Genomic DNA, 22,742 nt, shown 5'->3' with positions numbered 1-22,742 from the left:
TTCTGGGCCAATGAAGCCAGTTTCAGATCCTTTCCTTGCCAGACTGTCCGCGTTTTCGTTTCCTAAAATTCCACAATGACCAGGAACCCAGTAAAGATTGACCGAGTTCTTTTGGGACAATTGCTTTAGTAATTTTATTCCTTCCATACTAGTCTTGACTGGCAGGTATACCTTTCAGAGCATTTAGTGCTGCTAAGCTGTCGGAAAAGATACAAATATTAGCTAATCTATAATTTCTTTGAGGCAAATGTGCAAACATTCAATTATTGCATAAATTCTGCTTGAAAACTGTTGGAAATTGTCCCATTGAACAGATGTCTTAATTCCTGGTCCAAACACTCCAGCTCCCGTTTTATTATTCATTCTAGAACCATCCGTGTAGAAATAATAGAGCCTGGACGAAGATTAGGCCCACCATTATCCCACTCGTAGCGACTTTTAGCGTCCACTGTGAACGGAATGTCATAGTTAGCCTTTGTCGGCATCCAGTCTACTATTGAGTTTAACGCCGGATTCAAGGTAAAGTTTTTAAGGACTTCTAGGTGCCCTGTCAAATCTTCATCCTGAATTCTTGTGGCTCGATTCATTAATAAAGCACTTTGGGCTTCTAATTCTAAGTGAATTTATGAAGAGGAAGTAAATTTAACAAGGAGTTTAGTGCAGCAGATGAAGTGCTGTGCTAGCTCCAGTTATTGGAAATGGTGGCTAATCTTGCAGCTTAGCTAATTTAATTTGGGCAGTTGATTCTTTAACTTTCGGCCACCACACAAGTGACGCATACGTAATTCTTGTTCTAACTATGCATGTATATATCCAATAAATCATTTTAGGGCGGAGACCCCACTTTTTTCCAAATGTTTTTTTACTCAGCCATAGAGAATTAATTCCTTTGTTTAATACATTATTCAGGTGAGCATTCCAGTTAAGTTTCCTATCTAAAGTAATACCAAGATATTTCACTTCGTTAGAATACTCAATAGTTGTCCCACGAATAGCAAGATTAGTAGTACTAGTGACCTCGTTCTTGTGAACGGTATTATAACTGTTTTAGAGGGATTTATACCAAGACCTCATTTTTGCACCATTTTGAGATAAAATTCAAGCGCCGATTGCATTCGGTTACAAATTTCGCTACCTATTTTTCCGAACTATTATACAGATGTCATCCGCATAGCTGATCAGTTCAAAGCCGAGACTCGCCAACTTTTTCAGAAGATCGTCGACTACTAATGACCAGAGGTGATAGAACTCCACCTGACATCCTCCGTGGTCTGATTACCAATCGTTCTCTCCAAGGTCGGCAGATATCTCCCTTTCAATAAGCATTGTTTCAATCCATTTGATAATCCATGAACCAAAGCCCTTGATTCCATGGCGGAACGCATAGAGCTGTGAGATGCATTATCAAAGCTCCTTCAATGTCTAGGAAAGCAGCCAGAGCTACTTCCTTGGCTTTGAGGACTTCTCAATTTTAGAAACTAAACAGTTTAAAGCAGTTATAGTATCACTTTGGTATGCAAATTCTATTACTTAGAGGAAATTTGATCAATGTTTTTTTTACAAAATCATCAAGAATTTTTTTCATTAATAAAATAGAAGAGAGACTAATTGACGGAAGGATTTGGGACTTGTTTTGTCCCTTTTCCCAACTTTTGGAATAAATATGACCCGTACCTCTCTCCAAGCTTTTTGGATATAGCCAAGAGCATACTGGCTCGAAAATGTCTGTTAATTTAGCATTGATAATATCTTTACCCTGCTGGAGTAATAGAAAGATGCCATCCATCCCTGCGGATTTAAATGGTTTGAAAGAGCTCACCGCCCAGTCAACCTTGGAACGAGTAAATATTTCACCCCCTTGATCATCCTTCTATACTTACAACACGCAATGTCACACTTGCTCAGACCAAGCTCTCTAATTTATTAATTTCCTAATTTTTTAATTTCCTTATTTCCTAATTACCAAATTTCCTAATTCCCCAACATCCTAATATCCTAGTTTCCTAATTTCCTTATTTCATTATTTCATTAGGTCGATGCAAATATTTAAAAGTTGTCCTTGCCCTGGCCGAGGTCAAGGGGGAAAAAAATATAAAAATTTAAATAACAAGCCATAGTCTTCACATTTAAATGAAAAAAGTGTTTTAAAATGCATTTTACACTAGATCAGTTGTTTTGCAATCATTAGTTTTCAAATAATCTAGATCTGACAAAATCAAAAATTGTATCGAAAAAGATTTTGCATCGAAAATTTTCAAAAATCTTAAGATTTTTAATAAACCCAAACATGCTAAAAATGATTTTAAACGCAGGAGAATGCATTTTAATTTGATTTCAGCTGGTTGCACTTGAATTTTCATTGAAATTTTGAAGTTTATTGTAAAATATTTTTTGCCCCTGATTTTTCGGGCCAATTTTGAAGGGGGAGGTGGGTGACAAAAACTTTTAAAAATATTTGTACCAGCCTTAGTACATAATTCATAATTTTATAATTTTAATTTTTCTGGTTTTTAAATTTCTAATTTTCTGACATTTGGAAGAGATTTTAAATTTTGATTTCTCAATTTTGTTTATAATTAATAATTGTTGTTTAATGTTTTTGAATAAACATTTTTAATCTATTTAATTTTAACTTTTGAATATTTTTGATTTTTCTATTTTTCCCCCCAAAAATCTCAAGCGCGCTCATACCCTCTGGAGATGGAGCCACACGTTGCCGTCGTTTCAGGGCTATTTGCAAAGATGGTTTCCGATGTTGATATATATCACACATGTATTTTATATTTATATACTTGTGTTGATAGAAATCACAGCTTTTATAATATGTAAAATTGCAAGATATTGAAATTTTTTATTTGTGTCTCAATATTCTTGTTCGTGAAATCTGTTAGGAATAGGTTTAAAACCGTTTGATATTAGGGAGGAATAGTTAGCTTTTTTTGTAACTCTTCTAGGTTGTTTAATACTTCCAGACTCCAGATATGTGTAAGCCAGTTTAGTAATGCTATCAGAATCTCTGATTTCAATTCAAGTGGTATACTAACCATTCTGAATTGTCAAAAAATTCATAGAGTCTCGATCAATCAATAATGAAATGATATCGGACAAAATTCGTTAATCTGTTGAACTAACGGTTTTCGGATTATGGTTGTATCGACCATTGTTGCGAATCGAGGATCTACTGGAGTTTTGACGATCAATATAGCCTAACATTTCAAAAGGACACACAGGTGTGAACAGGATTGTGTCTCTTTCACTCAAATGATAGTTTACATAAGGTATGATAGGGATACACTCTTGTTTGCAAAGCTTGTGTGCCCTAATGAAATAGAAGACACGAAATAGTCGTATTAACAAAGTGTTTAACTTGTAAAATATGAACGTTTCATTAATGTTTATTATTGCTTTTGGAAGTAGCAAGACAGGTTTAACAAATAGGTAAAGGAGTGTTTGGCTTTGTAATTAAAATTTCGGGGATTTGAGATTCAAGTTACTTTCTGACAGTTTAGTTGAGGTTGTTGATTCAAGTTAGTTTTCTGAAAAGAATAATTGGACATAAATGATCAGTTAAATTAAAGCTAGTTGCAATGTACGACAAGACTACTGACGGACGCGACAGGACGAAGCCCAAAAAAAAATGCCCTTGACAAGTTAGTTTTCATCTTTCATTTTCCAGTATTTATTTGATTTCCTTTAAATTTGAAATACATCATAGGTTCCCTTTGTATAAATCTCAAATTAGTTTTAGATAAATCATAATTTATATTTCCTTTATTCAGTTTTAGTTAGAAGTTAGATTAACGTAACTGCTCATGTCATCCAAGTTCTTACTACTCACACCTACACTAATTTTCTTTCACCTTCCCCCTCCCGATCCCCTATATCTTCCGGTGGTGTTCATTTTGTATGCAATACTAGTTCGGCCACTACCCTTTTTTCCACAAGAAACCGGACTTGGATTGACTTGAGGCCGCGTCCCCACCTTGCTCCGTAAAACGAAAACGAAAACGAAAATCTCAAGCGCGCTCATACCGAACTGTCAACTTTTCGGTGGCCACGAAAAGAACACGCAACATTTCTTGACCGCGTTCCTTCCGATTTGCATACCGTACTATAATGAAAAACTGTTCACAAACTATTCCAATATCCAGATCGTGTCCACGATCGGGACCCTGAATCGATCTGAATAGAACCCACTATCATTTTGGGATCGTTATTTCTGTTTATAGCTCTTAGTGCTATATTAAACAATCACTTTTCGGACGGAATATGAAAATCGATTTAGTATTGATCCGGTTTGAAAGACCAAAATGAGTTAACGCGCACATCAGAGCAACTTTCAAAGCTGTTCGTTCTGGACATTGAGCTCTATGCTTGAATTTTTTAAACCAGCTTTCAACCTTTTCGGTCATAACTGAAAAGTGCGTTATGAACCGAAAGAAAATATTTCAAATGGAAATTATACACCAAGAACGTCAAATTTACAGATTTAGTATCTGAAGAGGTACTTCCTCGTTCAAACTCTGCATTTAGTTTGATATGGATGACGTTTAGATCCATGACTACTAGATTAAAAATATTTCGCGAGATGAATCTTAACACGTCAACTTCCCCTTTCCCTTTTCCAGCCCTGGATCGAGTGGTTCACGTCCGAGGTCGAGAAGATGCCCATCCGGAACATCCCCGACCACAAGCGTCCTTCCTGCCGAGCAAGTCGGAAAAGCAGAAGATCGGCCGCCTCGTGCACGCCCTCAAGATGGGCTGGGTCAAGACCCGCGCCGAGACGGAACGGCTGGCCGCCGCCGCCAAGGGTCCCAAGTTCTACATGGTGTGGGACAGCGACCACGGCAAGGAGGACATCCGACGCATCCACGACCACGTGGTGGCCCCGAAGCGACCCCTGCCGGGGCACGCCGAATCGTACAACCCACCGCCCGAGTATCTGTTCAACGAGCGCGAGCTGGCCGAGTGGAACAGCCACGAGGAGGAACCGTGGCGCCGCAAGCTGCACTACATTCCGCAAAAGTTCAACTCGCTGCGGGAGGTGCCGTACTACGCGCAGTACGTTCGGGAGCGCTTCCTGCGCTGTCTGGATCTTTATCTGTGTCCGCGGGGCAAGCGAACGCGCGTCACCGTCGGGCCAGAGTATTTGATTCCGAAGCTGCCTCGCCCAGGACCTGCAGCCGTTCCCGACGCTGCAGAACCTGGTGTACCGCGGCCACACCGACATGATCCGCACGATCAGCATCGAGCCGAAGGGCGAGTACCTGGTGACCGGGTCGGACGATAAGACCATCAAGAGTGAGTATTGCTTAATCTTGTAAAACTTCTGACGTTCAAGTGTATGCTTTTAATTCCAGTTTGGGAAGTCTCGACGGCGCGTTGCATCAAAACCATCCCCACCGGGGACGTGGTCCGCTCGGTGGCGTGGTGTCCGAACGTCAAAATATCCCTCATCGCAGTGGCCTCCGGCAAGCGCACGCTGCTGATCAACCCGCACGTTGGCGACTGCCTGTTGTCGAAAAAGACCGACGATCTGCTGGCGGAAGCCCCCAAGCACGAAGTAGTGGACAACGAGCGCATCAGCACAGCCGTCCAGTGGGTCGATGTGGCCGAGGAGGAGCAGAAGGCCGGCGTCCGGATCGTGATCAACCACTTCCGCGAGATTAAGCAAGTCACGTGGCACGGCCGGGGCGATTACTTCGCCACCGTGATGCCGGAAGCCCAGAACCGATCGGTGTTGATCCACCAGCTGTCCAAGCGACGCTCCCAATTCCCGTTCTCCAAGAGCAAAGGCCTCATCCAGTGCGTCCTATTCCACCCGGTAAAGCCGTGTCTCTTCGTAGCGACCCAGCGCCACATCCGCGTGTACGACCTGGTCAAGCAGGAACTGCTCAAGAAGCTCTTCCCCAGCTGCAAGTGGATCTCGAGCATGGCGATCCACCCGAAAGGGGACAACCTCCTGGTCGCCACCTACGAGAAGAAGATGATGTGGTTCGATCTGGACCTGTCGACGCGACCCTACCAACAGCTCAAGCTGCACTTTTCCGCCATCCGGAACGTGGCCTTCCACCAGCGTTACCCACTGTTCGCATCGGCCAGCGACGACCGCAGCGTGATCGTGTCCCACGGAATGGTTTACAAGTGAGTTCACCCACCATCATTTCAAAAACCTTTATTAATCCAATCATTTTCCACAGTGACCTGATGCAAAACGCGCTGATTGTGCCGTTGCGGCGGCTGGAGAACCACGAGCGGGTCAACGACTTTGGTGCATTCGATGTGGTGTTTCACCCGACGCAACCGTGGCTGTTTTCGTCCGGGGCAGACAATACGGTGCGGTTGTACACGTAAGGTGGGCACAGTCTACGCGAATGTTTGGTGTAGAGAGGAAGATTATTAAGGTGGTTCAAATAAAATGTTTGAAAAATATATTCATTTAAAGAAAGGTCAAAATGTGTTTGTATTGCTTGGAGAAATCAATTCCGATGGGCAAAGCAGAGGTGTATGTTTCTTGGATGAGAACTGAATAACGTAAAGTGATGGTGGTCCGTAAGTTTTTCGACGACTGAGTGAGGAAGAAGGTCGTGGAAAAGACGGTGAAACCGGGGATTTTTTTTAATGAATTAGTTCAAATTCGAACATTTTCTCTAAAAACAACTCGACATTTTTGAATTTGATGTCCGTAAACGCTTTAGTTTCTTCAAAGTATTATTTATGTTTGCTCCCTGAACATGCTTCAATCGACAAAATTGGTTTTTAGTGAGTTTCATACGAAATCGTTTTTTGCTATTTTAATTTTTGTATTTTTTAATTCGACTGAAACTGATTTGGTGCCTTCGGTATACCCAAAGAAGCCATTTTGCATTATTAGTTTTATTAGTAAAAATTTCAAAAATTTTTAACTCGGTCAAAGATTGCCCGTTCTGGAAATTTCTGAAAAGTTGGCATTTGGTGTCCAATAAAACATTTAAAAAAATAAAAAATTAAAATAGTGTTTTTTGCAAATCAAGTTTTTGTGACAAAAGGTTAAAATCAAAATCACCAATTTTTTTTATCGTGTTTCATTTATTTTTCAGTGTAGTACCCAAACCTACAACTTTGCCGAAGACACCAAATCGATCAAAAAATTCCTTCAAAAAATACAGATTTTTTAATTTTCACCAGGGATGGAATAATCGCAAAAAATCAATTTCGCTTGCGAACTTTCTTCATCTGTGAAAGAGAGAGGAGGCAAATCACGTAAAAGAAAATCGCTCCCGAATTTCTCCAAGAAAATCAACCTGCTGATGATTTTTTTTGAATTTCCTTGTCAGCACCACTTAAAAATATTTAATTCACTTTTTTTACACACATTGCCCATCTACAAAATGTGACAGGTCATATTTCGACGTGTGACGTTACAATTGCAAGTGTAGTAGTGAAAAAGATATTCCGCCGAATAATCAAGATGATGATTTTTTTAGATTCCTTTTACCGATCTTTCGTGCGCGAGAGAGAAGAGCCATGCTCCCTTCGGATTTTTTCTCTTGATGAACGTCCAATGATTTTCTTTTGATGATGATTATTCCATCACTGATTTTCACATATCATTTTTGTATGGAAAGCTGCCAAATTTATATGGAAAATTATATGGCTAAACTAATGATACAAAATAGCTTCCTTGGAATTGTCCCCAAAAAGATTCATCCGGATTAAAAAATACGAAAAAAAAAATCGAATGACCGAAATTTCAGAGAATTACTCTCAGCCCAAATGATATGAATCCGTCCTCAGAAACCAAGCGCCTCCATGGTTTCATTCTGAGAAAGAGAAAATCAATGGAGCCGCTTGCTTTCTTTGGACGATTCCATAGCATTTATACGATTCATACTCAAAATTTACAATCTGCTCCGAATTTGTCATGGAATTCCTTGGTCAAAATACTTAGAACGTAGTTTTTTGTTTGGCAATTAGGGTGATCCCATCTAAATAAAAGTGTAGTCTAACGACAATTTCGGCAAAAAAAAAACACATTTAGCGAAAAAAATATGTGCTGCATTGGAGATGCACCACGTTTCAAAAGAAAGGTGATTAGTTGAGCATTGGTGAAACATACAAAGACGTTTTAAAAACATAGGAGAATACACTCATAGATCACCTAAAGCAGTGTTTCTCAACCTTTTGCGATCCATTCCCCCCTTGACTGATTTGCAAGAACTTCATTCCCCCCCCCCTTATTTTTAATTTAGTGGTATCAATGCACAAACGAATTATTTTTTTTTAGGTTTGCAAAAAGATTACAGTTTTCATAACAAAAAAAAACTATAGAAGGTGTTTGAAAACGTTTTCTTTTAATTTAAAAAAAATAAAAGCCACTATTCTGCGCTTCTTTTTGTTTAAATTACAATAAAAAATAAAGAATTATAAAATATGTACAAATATTCAATAAAATTAATAATTATCTGCGGCAAAAGACAGATTACTCTAAAAAATGTGAAGAATTCAAACAAACTTAAATAATATTTGAAAAACTTTTTGTCAACTGCCAATTAGGTATTTAATAAAACATTCTTGTTAAAAAGTGTACAAAAATTTCACAGAAACCAGCAAATCTGTCACAAAACAATCTGCTTGAGTCCAAAAAAAATACAAATACCTCAGAAATATTAAAAAAAAATCATTTTATTCAATTCAATTCAATTCGGTTTTATTAGTGAATAATCATGTAACAATTAGTTCATTCGTAGTACATAACAGAGTTTTGGAGTTCCTTTCAACTGTGTGTTAAATCTCAATCCATTTTGGAACGATTATTGCTTATGACTAAGAGATTACCAAAAGTAAGAAAAAATTTAGAAAAAACTTACTGAAATTGCAAAGGAAAGGGGATAGAAATAGAAAAAGCTTAAACTAGATAACAGTTTTTTTTTAACTATTGTAGATGTGCTTAATCATTAGCTCCCCGAGGGCCAGAAATTGCTCCGCCTTGCTACGGCAGGTCCGGAACCGCGTCATCATCTCACCCGCTAGAGCAAAAAACTCTGGCAAGGTGAATAGATCTTCCCCGGTTACTTCTTGCTGGGCCGCATCACCGCTACCGGCAGCGACCACGCTGGCGAACGATCGCCCCTATCCAGGAGGGAACGCTGAGTTGTTAACGGGAACCGTACCACCGACACCGACGTAACACTCCATGTAAAAAATCTGCTGAAATGTGTCCCAGCACGACTCACCCCAATTACTTCCTTTGAATCACCCCTTGCCGATAAAAATATATTTCGCAACACTGCTCAACCCATTGTTTGCAAACAAAACGTAGTTTATGAATGAATCAGCTGATTTGTGTTTACAAACAAAATAGAATCAGTGTTGCCTTGCTAATACATTTTTCGAAAAACCGTTTGACAGCTCACCGGACTTACCGGAGGGGTGATGCAAAGAAGGGTCATCTTTTTTACTTGAGTGTTACGTCGGTGTCGGTGACCGTACGCTGTCCAGCTGCAGGAACGGTTGCGCTCGTATTGCGCTGAGAAGGGTGGGATGCTGCTGCTTTCTTCTTCCTCTTTTCCTGCTCCTCGAGGTACGCCTTGAAAATCATTTTATTGTTTCAAGAAATGTCAAAATTCACAGAAATTGAAACTTTAATAACTATTTTTTGGGGAAAAACAAATGTTGTTATTACTAATCAAAGAAACTGGAAGTTGCAAAGAATGATTCAAATAATGATTCAAGACATTGAATTTCTATTGAACCCTCATTCCCCCCTAGAATGGCCAAATTCCCCCCCAGGGGGGAATTTCTCACCGGTTGAGAAACACTGACCTAAAGCATGAGCATGAGCATGAGCATGGTTGACTGCCAATGAGCTGCTACTCCGTTATTGACAGATCAGCTGAAGTTAAACAATGAATCAAAAATGATCAGTGGGAGCCAACCATCCGTTCACTGTTTAACCTCTGAAGATCCCTACTTTATTAGTCAATACCGGCGCCCTCCCAAGAAGCCTGCAGTTCAACGGAAGGGAGGAATGTTAGTCCGATAGTTGAAGTTGCAGACCATAAAAAATAAAACCTTATTCGAAAAAATTATACACAATTTACCCGACGCCGTGCCTTCCGATGATATAGGAAGGGCTCACAAAACAATTGATTAAGATTACAAAAGCACAAAAAAAACTCCAATTACTCAACATTTTCGTTGACGCTCAAGACACAAATAATTCAGTATAGCAAGAGCGTGGTCTCGCCGCCCACAGTCGACTGAAGTAGGACACAATAAACACCCTGTTACTTACCCAAGTAACAAACAAAATGCTTCTACTTCTTAGCAGGTTTTATAAAAGATTTAAAATTTGCTACTCGGTGTTGTGATGATATTGAACAAAGCTTTCAAGATTTACGATAGAAATCTCTTGAAGGTATCTTCAAGAGCACTTTAGAAGCATGACACATAGTTTTATGTCACTCTTCGTTGTTTGACTTGAAGTTATCCCAGAGATGAAAGCATAATTCAAGAGTCTTTGAACTTGATCTGTCAAATCACTAAATATTCGTACAGTCAGTCAGTTGAGTTACAAGAACCGATCACCAAAGTGAAAAAACCCGGGAATCACGTAAAATATTTCGATAATTACTGGATCTAGCGTGGACGTAATGATTAGCACCTTTGGATCTGGATGCCGGTTCGTGCCGCGAGCTCCTGTCCAGCGCCCAGAGCAAACTTTCGTCGACCTCTACTGATGTGGAACGCGCCGAGGCTGAATTGCCGTTAAAGTGGCCAAGGCTCTCGTCAAGGCTGCCGAATAAGGTTCGAGCAAAACACAAACCTGCCGGTGAATCCGTGTCCGGTACCCGTCCTTACGTTAAGTTTCAAGTGTTTTCTTCAAAAGTCGCGGCCGTTCATGAGCATGAGCATGAGCATGAGCATGGTTGACTGCCAATGAGCTGCTACTCCGTTATTGACGGATCAGCTGAAGTTACACAATGAACCAACAGATGAATAGTGGGAGCTAATCATCCTCACTGTATAACCCCTGAAGATCTCTGCTTTAAGTCAATACCGGCGCCCCCCCAAGGAGATGCAGTTCAACAAAGGTAGGAATGTTAGTCCGATAGTTGAAGTTGCAGACTCATCAGACACAGAGTTTGTCGCTCTATACCTGTTGACACCGCATGAGACCGTTGAATCCACAGCATCTCCTTCAAGCATCACGGGAAGTGGGGGAATTGTGTTAGTAGGGGAAGGAAAGGGAAGGTCAGGATTCATCTTGGTAGATGATATGACCAGAATGTGAACCATAATCGTTGCCTTCTGAGCTACGATGCTATGAGAAGGACCTATCATTCGCGTATTTTTTTTTACTTCTTACCGCCGGCGTGCCATCCGAGCAACGATGCTTTGGGATGGGCTTTCAAAACGAAATTAAATTTGAATTAACGCATTATTCGGTGACGTACAATTCAAAATAGATCCGGATTCATTATTGGTAGATGCTGAGATAATAGTGCTGATACACCGAACTGTTTTAACTGATTTAATGAAATTCTTCGCGCATGACTTCTTTGCAACAAACTTCACCACGAATTCTTGATCGGACTGCGAACAACCGGCTCAACAACAGAAAGTCAATATAAACACGACGACGCGACGCCTTCTATCAATAGATTCCAGAATCTTCTAGCACTTTCTCGCGGATTCTCGCGCGTCGACTCTCCGGCCGATCACCCCCGCGAACACCACACGACTGAGGGCCAAACACCCAAGGCCACGACGCGACGCAATTTTTCAATGAATTCCAGAAACTTCTTCTAGCACTTTCTGGCGGATTCTCGCGCGTCGACTCTCCGGCCGATCACCCCCGCGAACACCACACGACTCTTCTTCAAAAGTCGCGGCCGTTCAATGAATAAATAAAATGATTTGAAAAATAATTAACACCATTGTTTTAATCTAACGACAAAAAAGCGTTTCCAAAAATCTTTTTCGGATCTACCTCCTGCAAACAAATATGTGCATGCGCTACGGTCGCATTACTACGCGTTTTACTCTGCGATAAAACCGCATTAATGCTTACTGCAGTCTATATGTTCTTACTTAATCTTGAACAAGAGCTTCTCAAGAAACATAGCTCTAATAGCTGCTTTGAGTAAGAGAGAATAGATTTGATGAGATCAGCCATATTAACATGAAAAAATAACGCCCATAAACGGAAGCCATGTTGATTTTTCTGCTGATGTAGAATTAATTGTTCCATTAAAAATTACAAATCATAGTAATTTTGAAAGATTCATACCTTCGATGCATATTTTTTCGAGGCATCTAAGAAAATTGATCAGTGAAATTTTTATGGCAAGAATTTTACGATAAAAATGGCTGCATAAAGTCACAGTTATATTTATTTGGTTATTATAATATAATTATCGATGTAAGCTTAAGTTCATCGACCATTTGTGGATTAATTTCGAAAAGATTGAATGGATTTCACGAAATAAAATTTAGAACTGGTTTTTCTTCGACAAATCTTTTTTATCATCAACGAGAGCAAATAAGTTTAAGTTTACTTTATTACTGTCTTGAAGATCTATTCTATGATGTTATAAATTTTTGAAGCTTGAGAATAAGTTTTAGAATAGCAATAAAGAGCATTTGCAGAGTATTTTGAAAATCAACGTCAAAGTTGCGTAGTTTTAAATTACTCCGCATAAACGCTCTTGATAACCTCCTAAAATAGTCCACTTTGCTATTAACTCAGGTTTAACGCTGATTTATTGTTGTTCTGGAGATAGTTTGGCTTTATGATAATTTTTGGCTAAGATAACCTTAATCTATCTTTAAGAAAGTAAAAAAACTTAAATTGTTACTTGGGGTTGGAACACAATTACTACGACAAACTCAACCGGCGGCGTGCCCTCTGATCAACGATGATAAATGAAGGACTGATATTATCATTGCTAGCAAGAAATAGCACACATAAAAGCACGACAAAAGGCACACACAAAAAATCACTTTTCACTCCGAATAGTTTTTACGACCACGCGCTCTCTTTACAAATTATGCACTCACCCCATACTAACAGCTTTGTGTCGCATACAAAAAAATTAACCTGAATAATCACGACTTCGCGTCCCCACTTCCAGCGCACCAATCTTGAGCTTGCGGATGACCCCTATAGTATGATGAAGTGATTTGGAATTTTTAAATCTATGATGGCGACCAAAATGGCGGTGATGAAATGATGATTAAATACATTTTGTAATTTATTAGACAATCAACTATTCAAATTTGACTAAAATGGGGTCGCAGAACTCGAATGTAAGGATTAAGTAAGAAAATAAAAAAAAACGGAAAGACTATTTTTTGTCTATGATTTGATTATCCAAGTTCAATACAAACCATCGGATAGTCTGGGATGTATATCAAACGAACTCAAAGAACCATGCTTCTCCATCGAAATGAATGAGTGCCCCAGTTCATTTTGCTGGAGACGCATGGTGATTTTGTTCAATTATTTTTGCCAAGGAACTTCGATGCCAAATTTGAGCTAAATCGGATCACTTTCGTTCTAGCTCCAGCTGGTTTGACGTAGGATCGCTGAGTAAGAATTATATTCTTATCTGGGTGCTGAATAGTGGTTCGTAAAACGGCCTCAATTTTGACCTGTCAAAGTGGAACCAATTTACGGTTCGCCAAAAGTAGAGAGTATTGTTATCGATCATTAAAAAATGATTTTTTTTTTTTTGCAAGAATAAAAAATGTGTTGCTTTTGGACCCTGAAGGTGAAGTCAAGAAATCTTAAGAAAGTTGAAGGCGAGATCGTTATTTTTTATAATTATGAACAGAAGTTGTTTATAGAGTCGATGTAGATAGAGCTGCCTTTATTGTTTGATTCCGTTTGAAAACTTACTGGTTTAGTGAAAATCTTTTCTGTCTGTTGGATCATCTTCGCTCGAATTAACGATGTTTTTTCGCTGGAACAGAAAGAGCTGCAATATTCCGAAATCAGCCAGAGAATTTATATTCGTCACCCGTAAAAAAGAAAAACCCTTCTAAACGATCAAAACTTAGATCAGATTTTTATTATTCTAAGTGAATAGTGAATAGTGAATAGTGAATAGTGAATAGTGAATAGTGTGATAGACTGAAGCACATGGGTTGGAATTTTTATTTCAGTTAACTTTTCTATGATATTTTTATCTCAAGCGAATCAGTTTTAAAATTTCTAAACTATGTTTTTTTTTCAATAAACTTCAAAATTTAAACGGAAATAGAAGTCTCTTCAACTGAAACCTGTTTGAAATGCATTTTCCTGCGTTTACAATCAAGTTTAGCATGTCTGGGATCGATCACAAATATTTAATTTTTTGTAAAATTGTATGTACGGCAGAATTATTTTTTTCGGCGAAAACGCTTTCTGGCTGATACAACATGAAAACAAAAAATAAACGATTTCTTGTTTGTTTTAAAATTGATTTATCATCTGAAAATAAATATTAAAATTTAATCTACACTTTATTTCAGCTGTCTTGGGAATTTTGGAAGATTTCCAGTAAACACAATTTTCAGTTTTTTTTTCTTTTTGGGTGTTTTTGAAACTGCCTTGTCAATGAGTAATCATAAAAAAAGGAAAAAAAATGTTTATTGGACCTTCAAATAATGAAAATAATGAATACCGAAAAAATGATTTAAAAATCGTAAACATGGTGTATTTCTCCATGCAACGGCATTGAAAAAAAGGACGCAAACATTGAAGAGGATTTGCATGAATGTTGTACACCGTATTTTTTTTTTGAAATCTTATTCAATCAAATTTTCAATTTTGAAGTTTAATAATCTAAAACAAAAATGATTTTCAAGGAGCGGCCGTGGCTGACTGGTTACGGTGTTCGCTTTGTAAGCGAATGGTTCTGGGTTCAATTCCCATCTGCTCCCAACGAGAAAGTTAAGAATACATGAATTTGAAATGATGAACGAAAAATCAAAGTCGCTCGAGGCGGGGTTCGATCCCCCGTCCTTTGGATTGGTAAGCAAAAATGCTAACCACCATGACGATGACGACTTGATGAGCATGGACTGGAATTAGGAATACTGTTACAGAGAGCGAGTTGTGGCGCTATAACCACGGCAAATAGTGTCCAGGGAATTCGTGGAAATACAATGTCCCATCCCAGAGGGTCCCGGAGTACAAAACCTTCTTAGGATGGTGCTCCCAACGAAAACAACCAAAATCTCGGAGCGTATGGTGGTGTGTCCCCACGCTTCGTCCTCCCCTGTCGATTCAGAATTGTGTTGTTGTTCGAACACTCAGTGCTCAAACTCAACCCAATTACGAGTCATCTCTGCGATACGGCTTTACGCAGTAGGCCTGGCCGCTTTAACGCTTGTGATGTTTCAATGCATTCCGATGCTATGGCGCACTACAAATGTTAATAAATGACAAGAAGAGTGCTAGGCGTCATCTAACCTAAGGCACTCTCCAGGATCCCTTCGAAAGATTGGCTGCGCTAGGGTCTGATTAAATTAGATTAGATTAGACTAAAACAAAAATGGTTTTCAAAACATCCTGACAGCTATCCATGAATAATTCATACATTATTTTTACAAAAATTACTCTGGAAATTGTTTCGAGAGGACAAAGAGAGGAAAAATCCCAAGCTTAATGTAACTTGAGCCATTTTTTAAATTCAAGTTCAAATTTTTTTGAATCAAGACTAACATTTCAAAAGGGCCAAACATTCAATATTAGGCTCTTTTGAAAAGTTAGTCTTAATTCGAAGAATTTTAAAATATTGTTTTCGAAAGATCGGATTGTTTCATATTTTAACATTAAAAATCGGACCAATAGTTGCCGAGATATCGACAGACAAAATTTAACTTTGAATTGCTATATTTTTACAACGGTGAACTTAATGAAATAGTAGTTTATGCAACAAGTTGCAAAAAGAGGATTTTTTCAGCACGAGTCGTACATTTATCCAACGAGGTTCACCGAGTTGGATAAATACGAAGAGTGCTGAAAAATCAAGTTTTGCAACGAGTTCCATACAACATTCAATATTAGGCTGTTGTTGTACACCGTATTTTGGTAAAAGTAGAACTTTTCAGCATTTATTTTGAAAAGTGTTGCTATTCGATTCTGTTATTTTTGGTACAGAAAAGTAGGCTATTTCGTCGTTCAAGAATGACAGGAAAAGTAAGTAGTTTCACGACGGAATTGCCAAAAAAATGTAAAGTACTTTTCGATTGCAAATTTGACTTCACATAGAAAAATGAGGTCAACAAATTTTTAAGTACAAGATTTTATTATTTTACAAAAATAAATATTTAAACAAATCATAACTCGTTGGCAAATTTTTAATCCATGCTTCTGAATGGTTTAATAAAATTACATATAATAAAAATGCATTTTGGGAAATTGACTTTTTGTGAAAAAAGGTTAATTAAGTTAGAAAAAGATCGAAGCAAGCCACGCGCGCGTTTTGACGTTTTGAAAATTTGCTCCGCGAATTTTTCGTTTTTTTTTTATTTTAACAATTGTAGTTTTAAAGTGATATTCAAGTTAAAAATGTGAAATATCCGGAAAGCTCAGAATCGGATTGGAATGCTAGATAATAGGGTAAATTCTCGTATGTTTGGCAGGTTAAGCTCTCGCTCCTAACTCCATCCAATTTGCTGTTTTTCACTGTTTAAAAAACTAATTTTGCAAAACTTTTTATAGAAACTTGCTTGCTCACTTCTTATTGAGCTATTTATCACTCGATTACAGTTGAAAACGCTTTTAATTAGCTTGAATGTCAAAGTCGTGACCTGCCAACATTAGAGGCACGCTGGAATTAGATGCTGTTCCCCTATGAGGCTGAGCGACGGAATTTCAAATTGGTGGCGGTGGTTTAGTTGCCGACAGTTGAGCGCCCTCGGCGTCTTTGGCGTTGGATATTCGTAATCTGGAAGTACAGTGGCAGCTTTCTGGACGGATCTAGAAAAGTGGAAATTTTGATTTCGTGTTTTTATTATCGAGGTTTCCAAGATTCGTATCGTATCGTAATCGTGGAGGCAGAATTTGAGTCAGAATGGGCGTTAAATGATTAGTGACATCAAATAATTCAAAAATGTGTTATTGTGAAAAGTACAGTTGTGTATTGTGGTTGAACAAGGTCGAGAAGAAAATTCATACACCATGGCCATGGCTGAATATCCGGCCCTGAATCGTGAAGGAAAAGCAGCAGCGGGTTTAAATTGCCCGGGCCCCATTAACATCGCATAGAAGTAATATCATCGCATTGCTGGCGCAATACATGCAAGGCGACTAAGGATGAGTTGGAGAGAAAAGCTGATATTTGGTGAGATCAATCCAAAACAAACGAAAAACAAATGTTGTTAAAAACGCGCTGGGTCTTTGTCATTTGACGAGGATCCGGAAGTTCTGAATAACGTTTGGATCAAATTGATACAAACGTTCTTTAGGGCGGGGCTTGTCGGTTCAGCGGAGGTACCTCGCGCACGGCTAGCCTGCGTAGAAATGGGTCACCGAAGCTCGGCAGAGCTAACACCTTCCAAATGCCTATGCGAGTTATTTGCACGTATAGAATATAAATCTAAAATGCATGAAAACAACTCAATTTGTAAGAAGCGACCGCGTGGTCCCGTTTGGTTGGTTGCACACACACACACACACACAAAAGGTTAATTAAGTTAATTTTTTCATAAATGAACTCACTCAATTTGCCGAAATTTGGCAGAGTTATGCTTGTTGGATCCCGGTAATTAGCCCTTTCGGAAAAGTAAAAAAACACACGATTAACACGCAACGAATTAAAACTACATTTATTCTGACAATAACAAACATAAATAAAACAAGACGTGTTCTCGCGGGAGAAGTCGATGACCATCTGACGAGCTGTGTTGACGTCAACATGGTGTTCTGTGGATAGGGATCCTCAAGAATCCCATATACAACAATGCTGAAATCAGAACAACTTATCCATTCGGTAGAAATAAATGCCGAGTCTCGGCAAATTATTAGTCATTCTGCCGAATTATTGGCGAAAAATGACAGCACTGAATTTCTATCTCTTCACGGTTTCGAGCTAGAAATCAGCGAAAAACGTGTCTTAGTAAAAATTCAGAAGAAAAAGAAGAAGTCGGCCGCCCAACCGTCAGGCGATATTTAAAAATGGATTTCGAATTCGTGATGAGAGACCAAAATTAAAAATTAGAGCCATCTTTTACGGAAATGAAAAATGGTGCAACTTTTTACGATTTCGTGTGAGTTGAGTTAAATAATTTAAAAACAACTCACGTATAAATCCGAAATAGTGTCCTCGACTTATGGGACCATGCATAAATCACGTGGATATTTTTTTTTTGAATCTCAGGCCCCCCATTCCCTTTGTTAACAATTTCCAAACAATACAAATATTTTTTGTATGGAGCGTGGACATCAGAAACTGGTGAAATTTGTACAACCAATTTTTAAGCAGTGTATTTCTAAAACTGGCATTCTAATTTGCATCCACATTCTCAGTGGACCAAGTCACAGTTAGCCAGTGCGTGCTTAAGAGAGCCGTGAGAAATTGTACAATTTCCCAGTAATGGTGCAGGGAGCAGTCCGAATTTCCCTCTCTCGCTCTCGGGTTTTCTTCTCTTGCTAACGATTTCTTTTGCTCTTTGTTAAATTTTTTTTGCTCCTCTATTTTTTTTTCCTCTGTTGGTTTGGTGGAAGCTATTAGGAAGCAGCTGGTCTGACCTCCTCACACGACCTCCTGGCTGACCGTATCGGATCGTTTTCATCGGCGCTGCACGGCGCATGATGCTGATGGGAGCAGGGCAACGGAAGTGGGAGTAAATCACTTAGTCCTAAAGTTGGCTGAAACTTATCAAAAAGACACAAATTAACTGTACTTTGAATTTTGCATGTGAGTTTGTTTGGAAATTTTAAGAGCACTGATTTAGCTATTAGAGCACAAAATTTCACTATTTTTCTTTATTTTGACCCAACAAATTCCATGTTTCTAAAAAATGCTTCTCCTCTGAAATTTTTTAATGATTTTTACTAAATTCTTAAAACATCCCATTTCCTCCCAAGAATGATACTCACAAAGTGAAAAAAAAAACCTTTCAAACATCTGACACCCATACCACGCCGCAAGGAGGCAGCACCTTCCAACAACCCAGACCAGACCATCAACAGCTCAGAAACCAACAAGAACAGCACCACCAACAAACAGCAAAAGCAATAATAACAGCTCCCTCATCTCACCCTCCTTTTCCCCTCACACCTCTCGCAAACAACACACACAAAGTGTGCTAGAGAGAGTGTGAAAACGTTTGTGTGTGTGTGCGCGACCCAAACTGACTTTTGGCGTCGTGAAAAGCGCGTGAAACGTCGACGTGCCCGTCACGCACACCCAGCAGCAGTAGGCCACGACTAAACAAATCTTGTGAGAGAGAGAGAGCGCGATGAGCAAGAGAGTACTCACTCACGCGCGCCATATTGCTTTTTGTGCTCGCGCAGTGAGTTTCTCACCCGTGAGTGAGAGGAGTCTCGTGGACGAGATTTGGGCGCCGCACACGCACGCAGAGTTTCGGGGGGCCAGTTTTCCGTGGAAAATCGACGCCTTTTTTGTGTGGCCCACGCGAAAACTAGGTCAGGTCGCGGAGGTTCCCGGAACGCGCGCGGTTCCGGAAGTTGGTCGCTTTTTGTCGGTGGTTCGAAACGGATTCGTCCGGGATTCAGGTGGTTCTTGCTCTTGAAAGGGTCTCCCCTCTGGTGTCCTCTTTCGGTAGAGTTTTCCTTTGCCTGCTAGTGTGTCAGCTTGTCAGCTTTTCGTGCTCTCTCACGCGTTCTCATGGCTTGGTGAGGAGTGAGGAGCGGGAGCGGGAGCAGCAGGTGAGACGTGAGGAATTGGCTCTTGCAAGTGGTGGTGAATGCCATGGCCTGCTTTTCTTGAATGGGGAGAAAATTTCTCGCATACCGTGGCCCGTGACTGACGTGAGGTTCCTTTTCGGTAGCTGGAAAATTACCATCGAAGAAGGCTGTACGGTACGGTTAGTTTACGGCAGTGCTTGTAAATTTCGCGTTAAGTAGGCGTGTAGTGTGCTAAAGAGTGTGTAGTGTTCAAAGAAGCGTTATGCATCGCTAGCGCAGCCTCACAAAAGTCATCGCCAGTGTTCTGTTTTTGTTCCCGTTGCCCTCGGGTGTATTTTTTCCTGCTCCCCAACGATGGACGGGATTGCCAGCGCACAGGTTGAAGGAAAATGAGTGCGAGATGAAGAAAACAAGTGAATATTTACAGTGAAAGTGATGTATTCGAAGGTAACCAACGCAATGTAGAGTGCAGGAAAAGAGTGTTCCAGAAGAAGAAATCAAGGAAAAGGGGATACACAAAATAGCAATTTTCAGCAAAATTTTCGTCCAACTCGGAAGTAGCAGCCGTCACTACACAATCACTCGGGCAGAGATTGTGTCGAGTGCCATCGCAGTAGTCCTTGCCGATCACCGTCATCACCGTCACGCAGCCGTCAGTAGCCACCACGCCGAGAAGGCGAAAAAGGAAGAAACCGTCATCGACGCAATCATCGCCAATCATCGCACCTGGAGACCCTCTTATCAGAGCGAGAGATAGCGAGAGCGAGAGCAAACAACAACAACAACAAAGTAACACCACAAACAGAGAAGGAACGAGCGAGAGAGGCAATCGTTTGAAACAGAGAGAAAGAGAATACCGATCCCCAGCCCCCGCGTGAGCCAAGCAAACGTCAGTAATAATTATCAACGAGAAGAAGTTCAAGGAGCAACGGAAACAGCGACACGCAACAAAAACACCCGCTAAACAAAACGTCAAGCGGAACAGCGGGTCCTCTGGCGGCGGAGGGAAAACGCGAGAGGGACAGAGGTCAGCCGAAAATAACCCCCACGAGAAGGTCGTGCTTTTAAAAAAATACTAACTAAAAAGGATCTGAAAGGAAGCGAGGCAATATTAAAAAGCGATTTACTATGGCATTGGTATGAACTTGTAACGGCAACAATAACAGGAAACGGCACTACAGTAGCAAACCAGGTATTTTTTTAGTTTATATCGAGAGGCATTAATTTAAAGACTAGTTTAGTACAAAGTTATTTTTAGATGTTATGAATTCTAGGTACTTGAAGTTCACGTCAGTGTTTGGGAAAGGCACGTGTTTCGTAAAGGTTGAAGCATTTTGAAGATATTTAAAAACCTTGCATTGTTTATACCACCAACTGGGGTGCATCGGGACTATAGTCTGAATATGGAAAGTAGTTTTTAGAGCAATTGGGTACTAAAGCCCTATGTAAATTTTTATGTACAACTGTAAAAAACACGATTGAAAACCATTTGTGATCTTTTTTTTCATTTTAATGCAAAAAACAAGATGTTTGTCAGGACGAAAATACACCCATCATTTTTTTCGATTTGCCTTAAGGTTTCGAAGAAAATTGATCATCAATCTAAAATATTCTATATTAAATTCAATTTATCGAATTTCTACACCAAAGTGAATCAGCATGTGCCGGTTGATGCCTTCTTGAAGCCACTGACGAAATTTTTGATCTAAATCAAATTTGTTTCAAAATTCATGTAATTTTGTGCTACAATCATTAACGTCTTAATTTGCAATCATTGATTAATGATGATTTCCGTAGCTTTACAAGGAATGGGATAATCGTTATTAAAAATTATCAACGCATGTAGGGTACTATTTTGAAGGAATTTTGCAAAATACTGATAGCAATGGAAAATTTATATCTTTGAATGAAAAATCATGGCAATGATGGAAGTCTTCGCACTAAATAGCCTCTCCGTGTAGAGCCATCAAATTGGGTGAATCAGGAGTACAGTATGAATAGAGGCATAAAAAATATCAAAATATTGTGGAAAAACATGACTGATTCGCTCCATTGCAGTGGGCGAAATGGAACCCAAAACCGGACTTAATTGAACGCGGCTGGTTCCCTGGTATGAAAAATAGTGTATCATATGTAAAAAAATCCGGGGAATCGATTGGTGATGGTTTCATCCACCGCACGAAACGGCAAAGGGTCCGTTTTGCCCCAATTCCCTTTTTTACATTTTTTTCTTGAAAATCGGTCTGTATTTAGACCGTAGGCTTTATGTGCGGCCATCCAAAATGCACTTAACTTATGTGAAAATGTCCCAGGAATCCAGTAAAAATAACCACTTGTTCCGCAAAAATCATCTAGGGTCTATTTAACCCCAAGTCTGCTATAGAAGCATTTTTGGCCGTTTTCAAAAGTTTGGTCAAGTTTTGGATTTCTGAAAATATTTTTATCGTAAAATCATCTAGGGTCCATTTAACTCCAATTCCGCTATTAAAGTAATTTTGGCCGTTTTCAAATATTAGGTCAGATTTTGGAAATCTGAAAATATTTTTTTTCGTAAAGATCATACTATTAAACATAAGAATGACGATTTGCACTTGATAGTTTGACACATTTATGTTGGTAAAAATAAAACTTATGTAAAAGGCAGTTTATTCTGCGTTTGGGAAAATTGGCCCAAAACTAATTCTTCAATCTTTTTATTTTGTTTAATTTCTATATCAACATAAATGTGTCAAACTATCAAGTGCAAATCGTCATTCTTATGTTTAATTGTATGATCTTTACGAAAAAAATATTATCAGATTTCCAAAATCTGACCTAATATTTGAAAACGGCCAAAAATACTTTAATATCGGAATTTGGGGTTAAATGGACCCTAGATGATTTTTGCGGTGCAAGT

At 39.3% G+C, this 22,742-nt stretch overlaps 1 protein-coding gene across 1 annotated transcript; it reads left to right on the top strand.

Annotated features, from left to right (window-relative positions):
• Positions 1-1,775: 1,775 nt before the first annotated feature.
• LOC6036185 (ribosome biogenesis protein BOP1 homolog) lies at positions 1,776-6,456 on the top strand. Its single transcript, XM_038261201.1, is given in 6 exon segments — positions 1,776-1,841; positions 4,629-4,695; positions 4,698-5,172; positions 5,174-5,301; positions 5,361-6,144; positions 6,201-6,456. Coding segments are annotated over 6 exon segments (1,674 nt in total). The 3' UTR covers positions 6,355-6,456.
• The last annotated feature ends 16,286 nt before the right edge of the window (positions 6,457-22,742 follow it).

This window comes from Culex quinquefasciatus, chromosome 3 (genome assembly GCF_015732765.1).
Source record: "Culex quinquefasciatus strain JHB chromosome 3, VPISU_Cqui_1.0_pri_paternal, whole genome shotgun sequence".
NCBI classification, from domain to species: Eukaryota; Metazoa; Arthropoda; class Insecta; order Diptera; family Culicidae; genus Culex; species Culex quinquefasciatus.
Note: the sequence above shows the minus strand (reverse complement) of the source record. Positions and strands in the feature narration are given on the sequence as shown.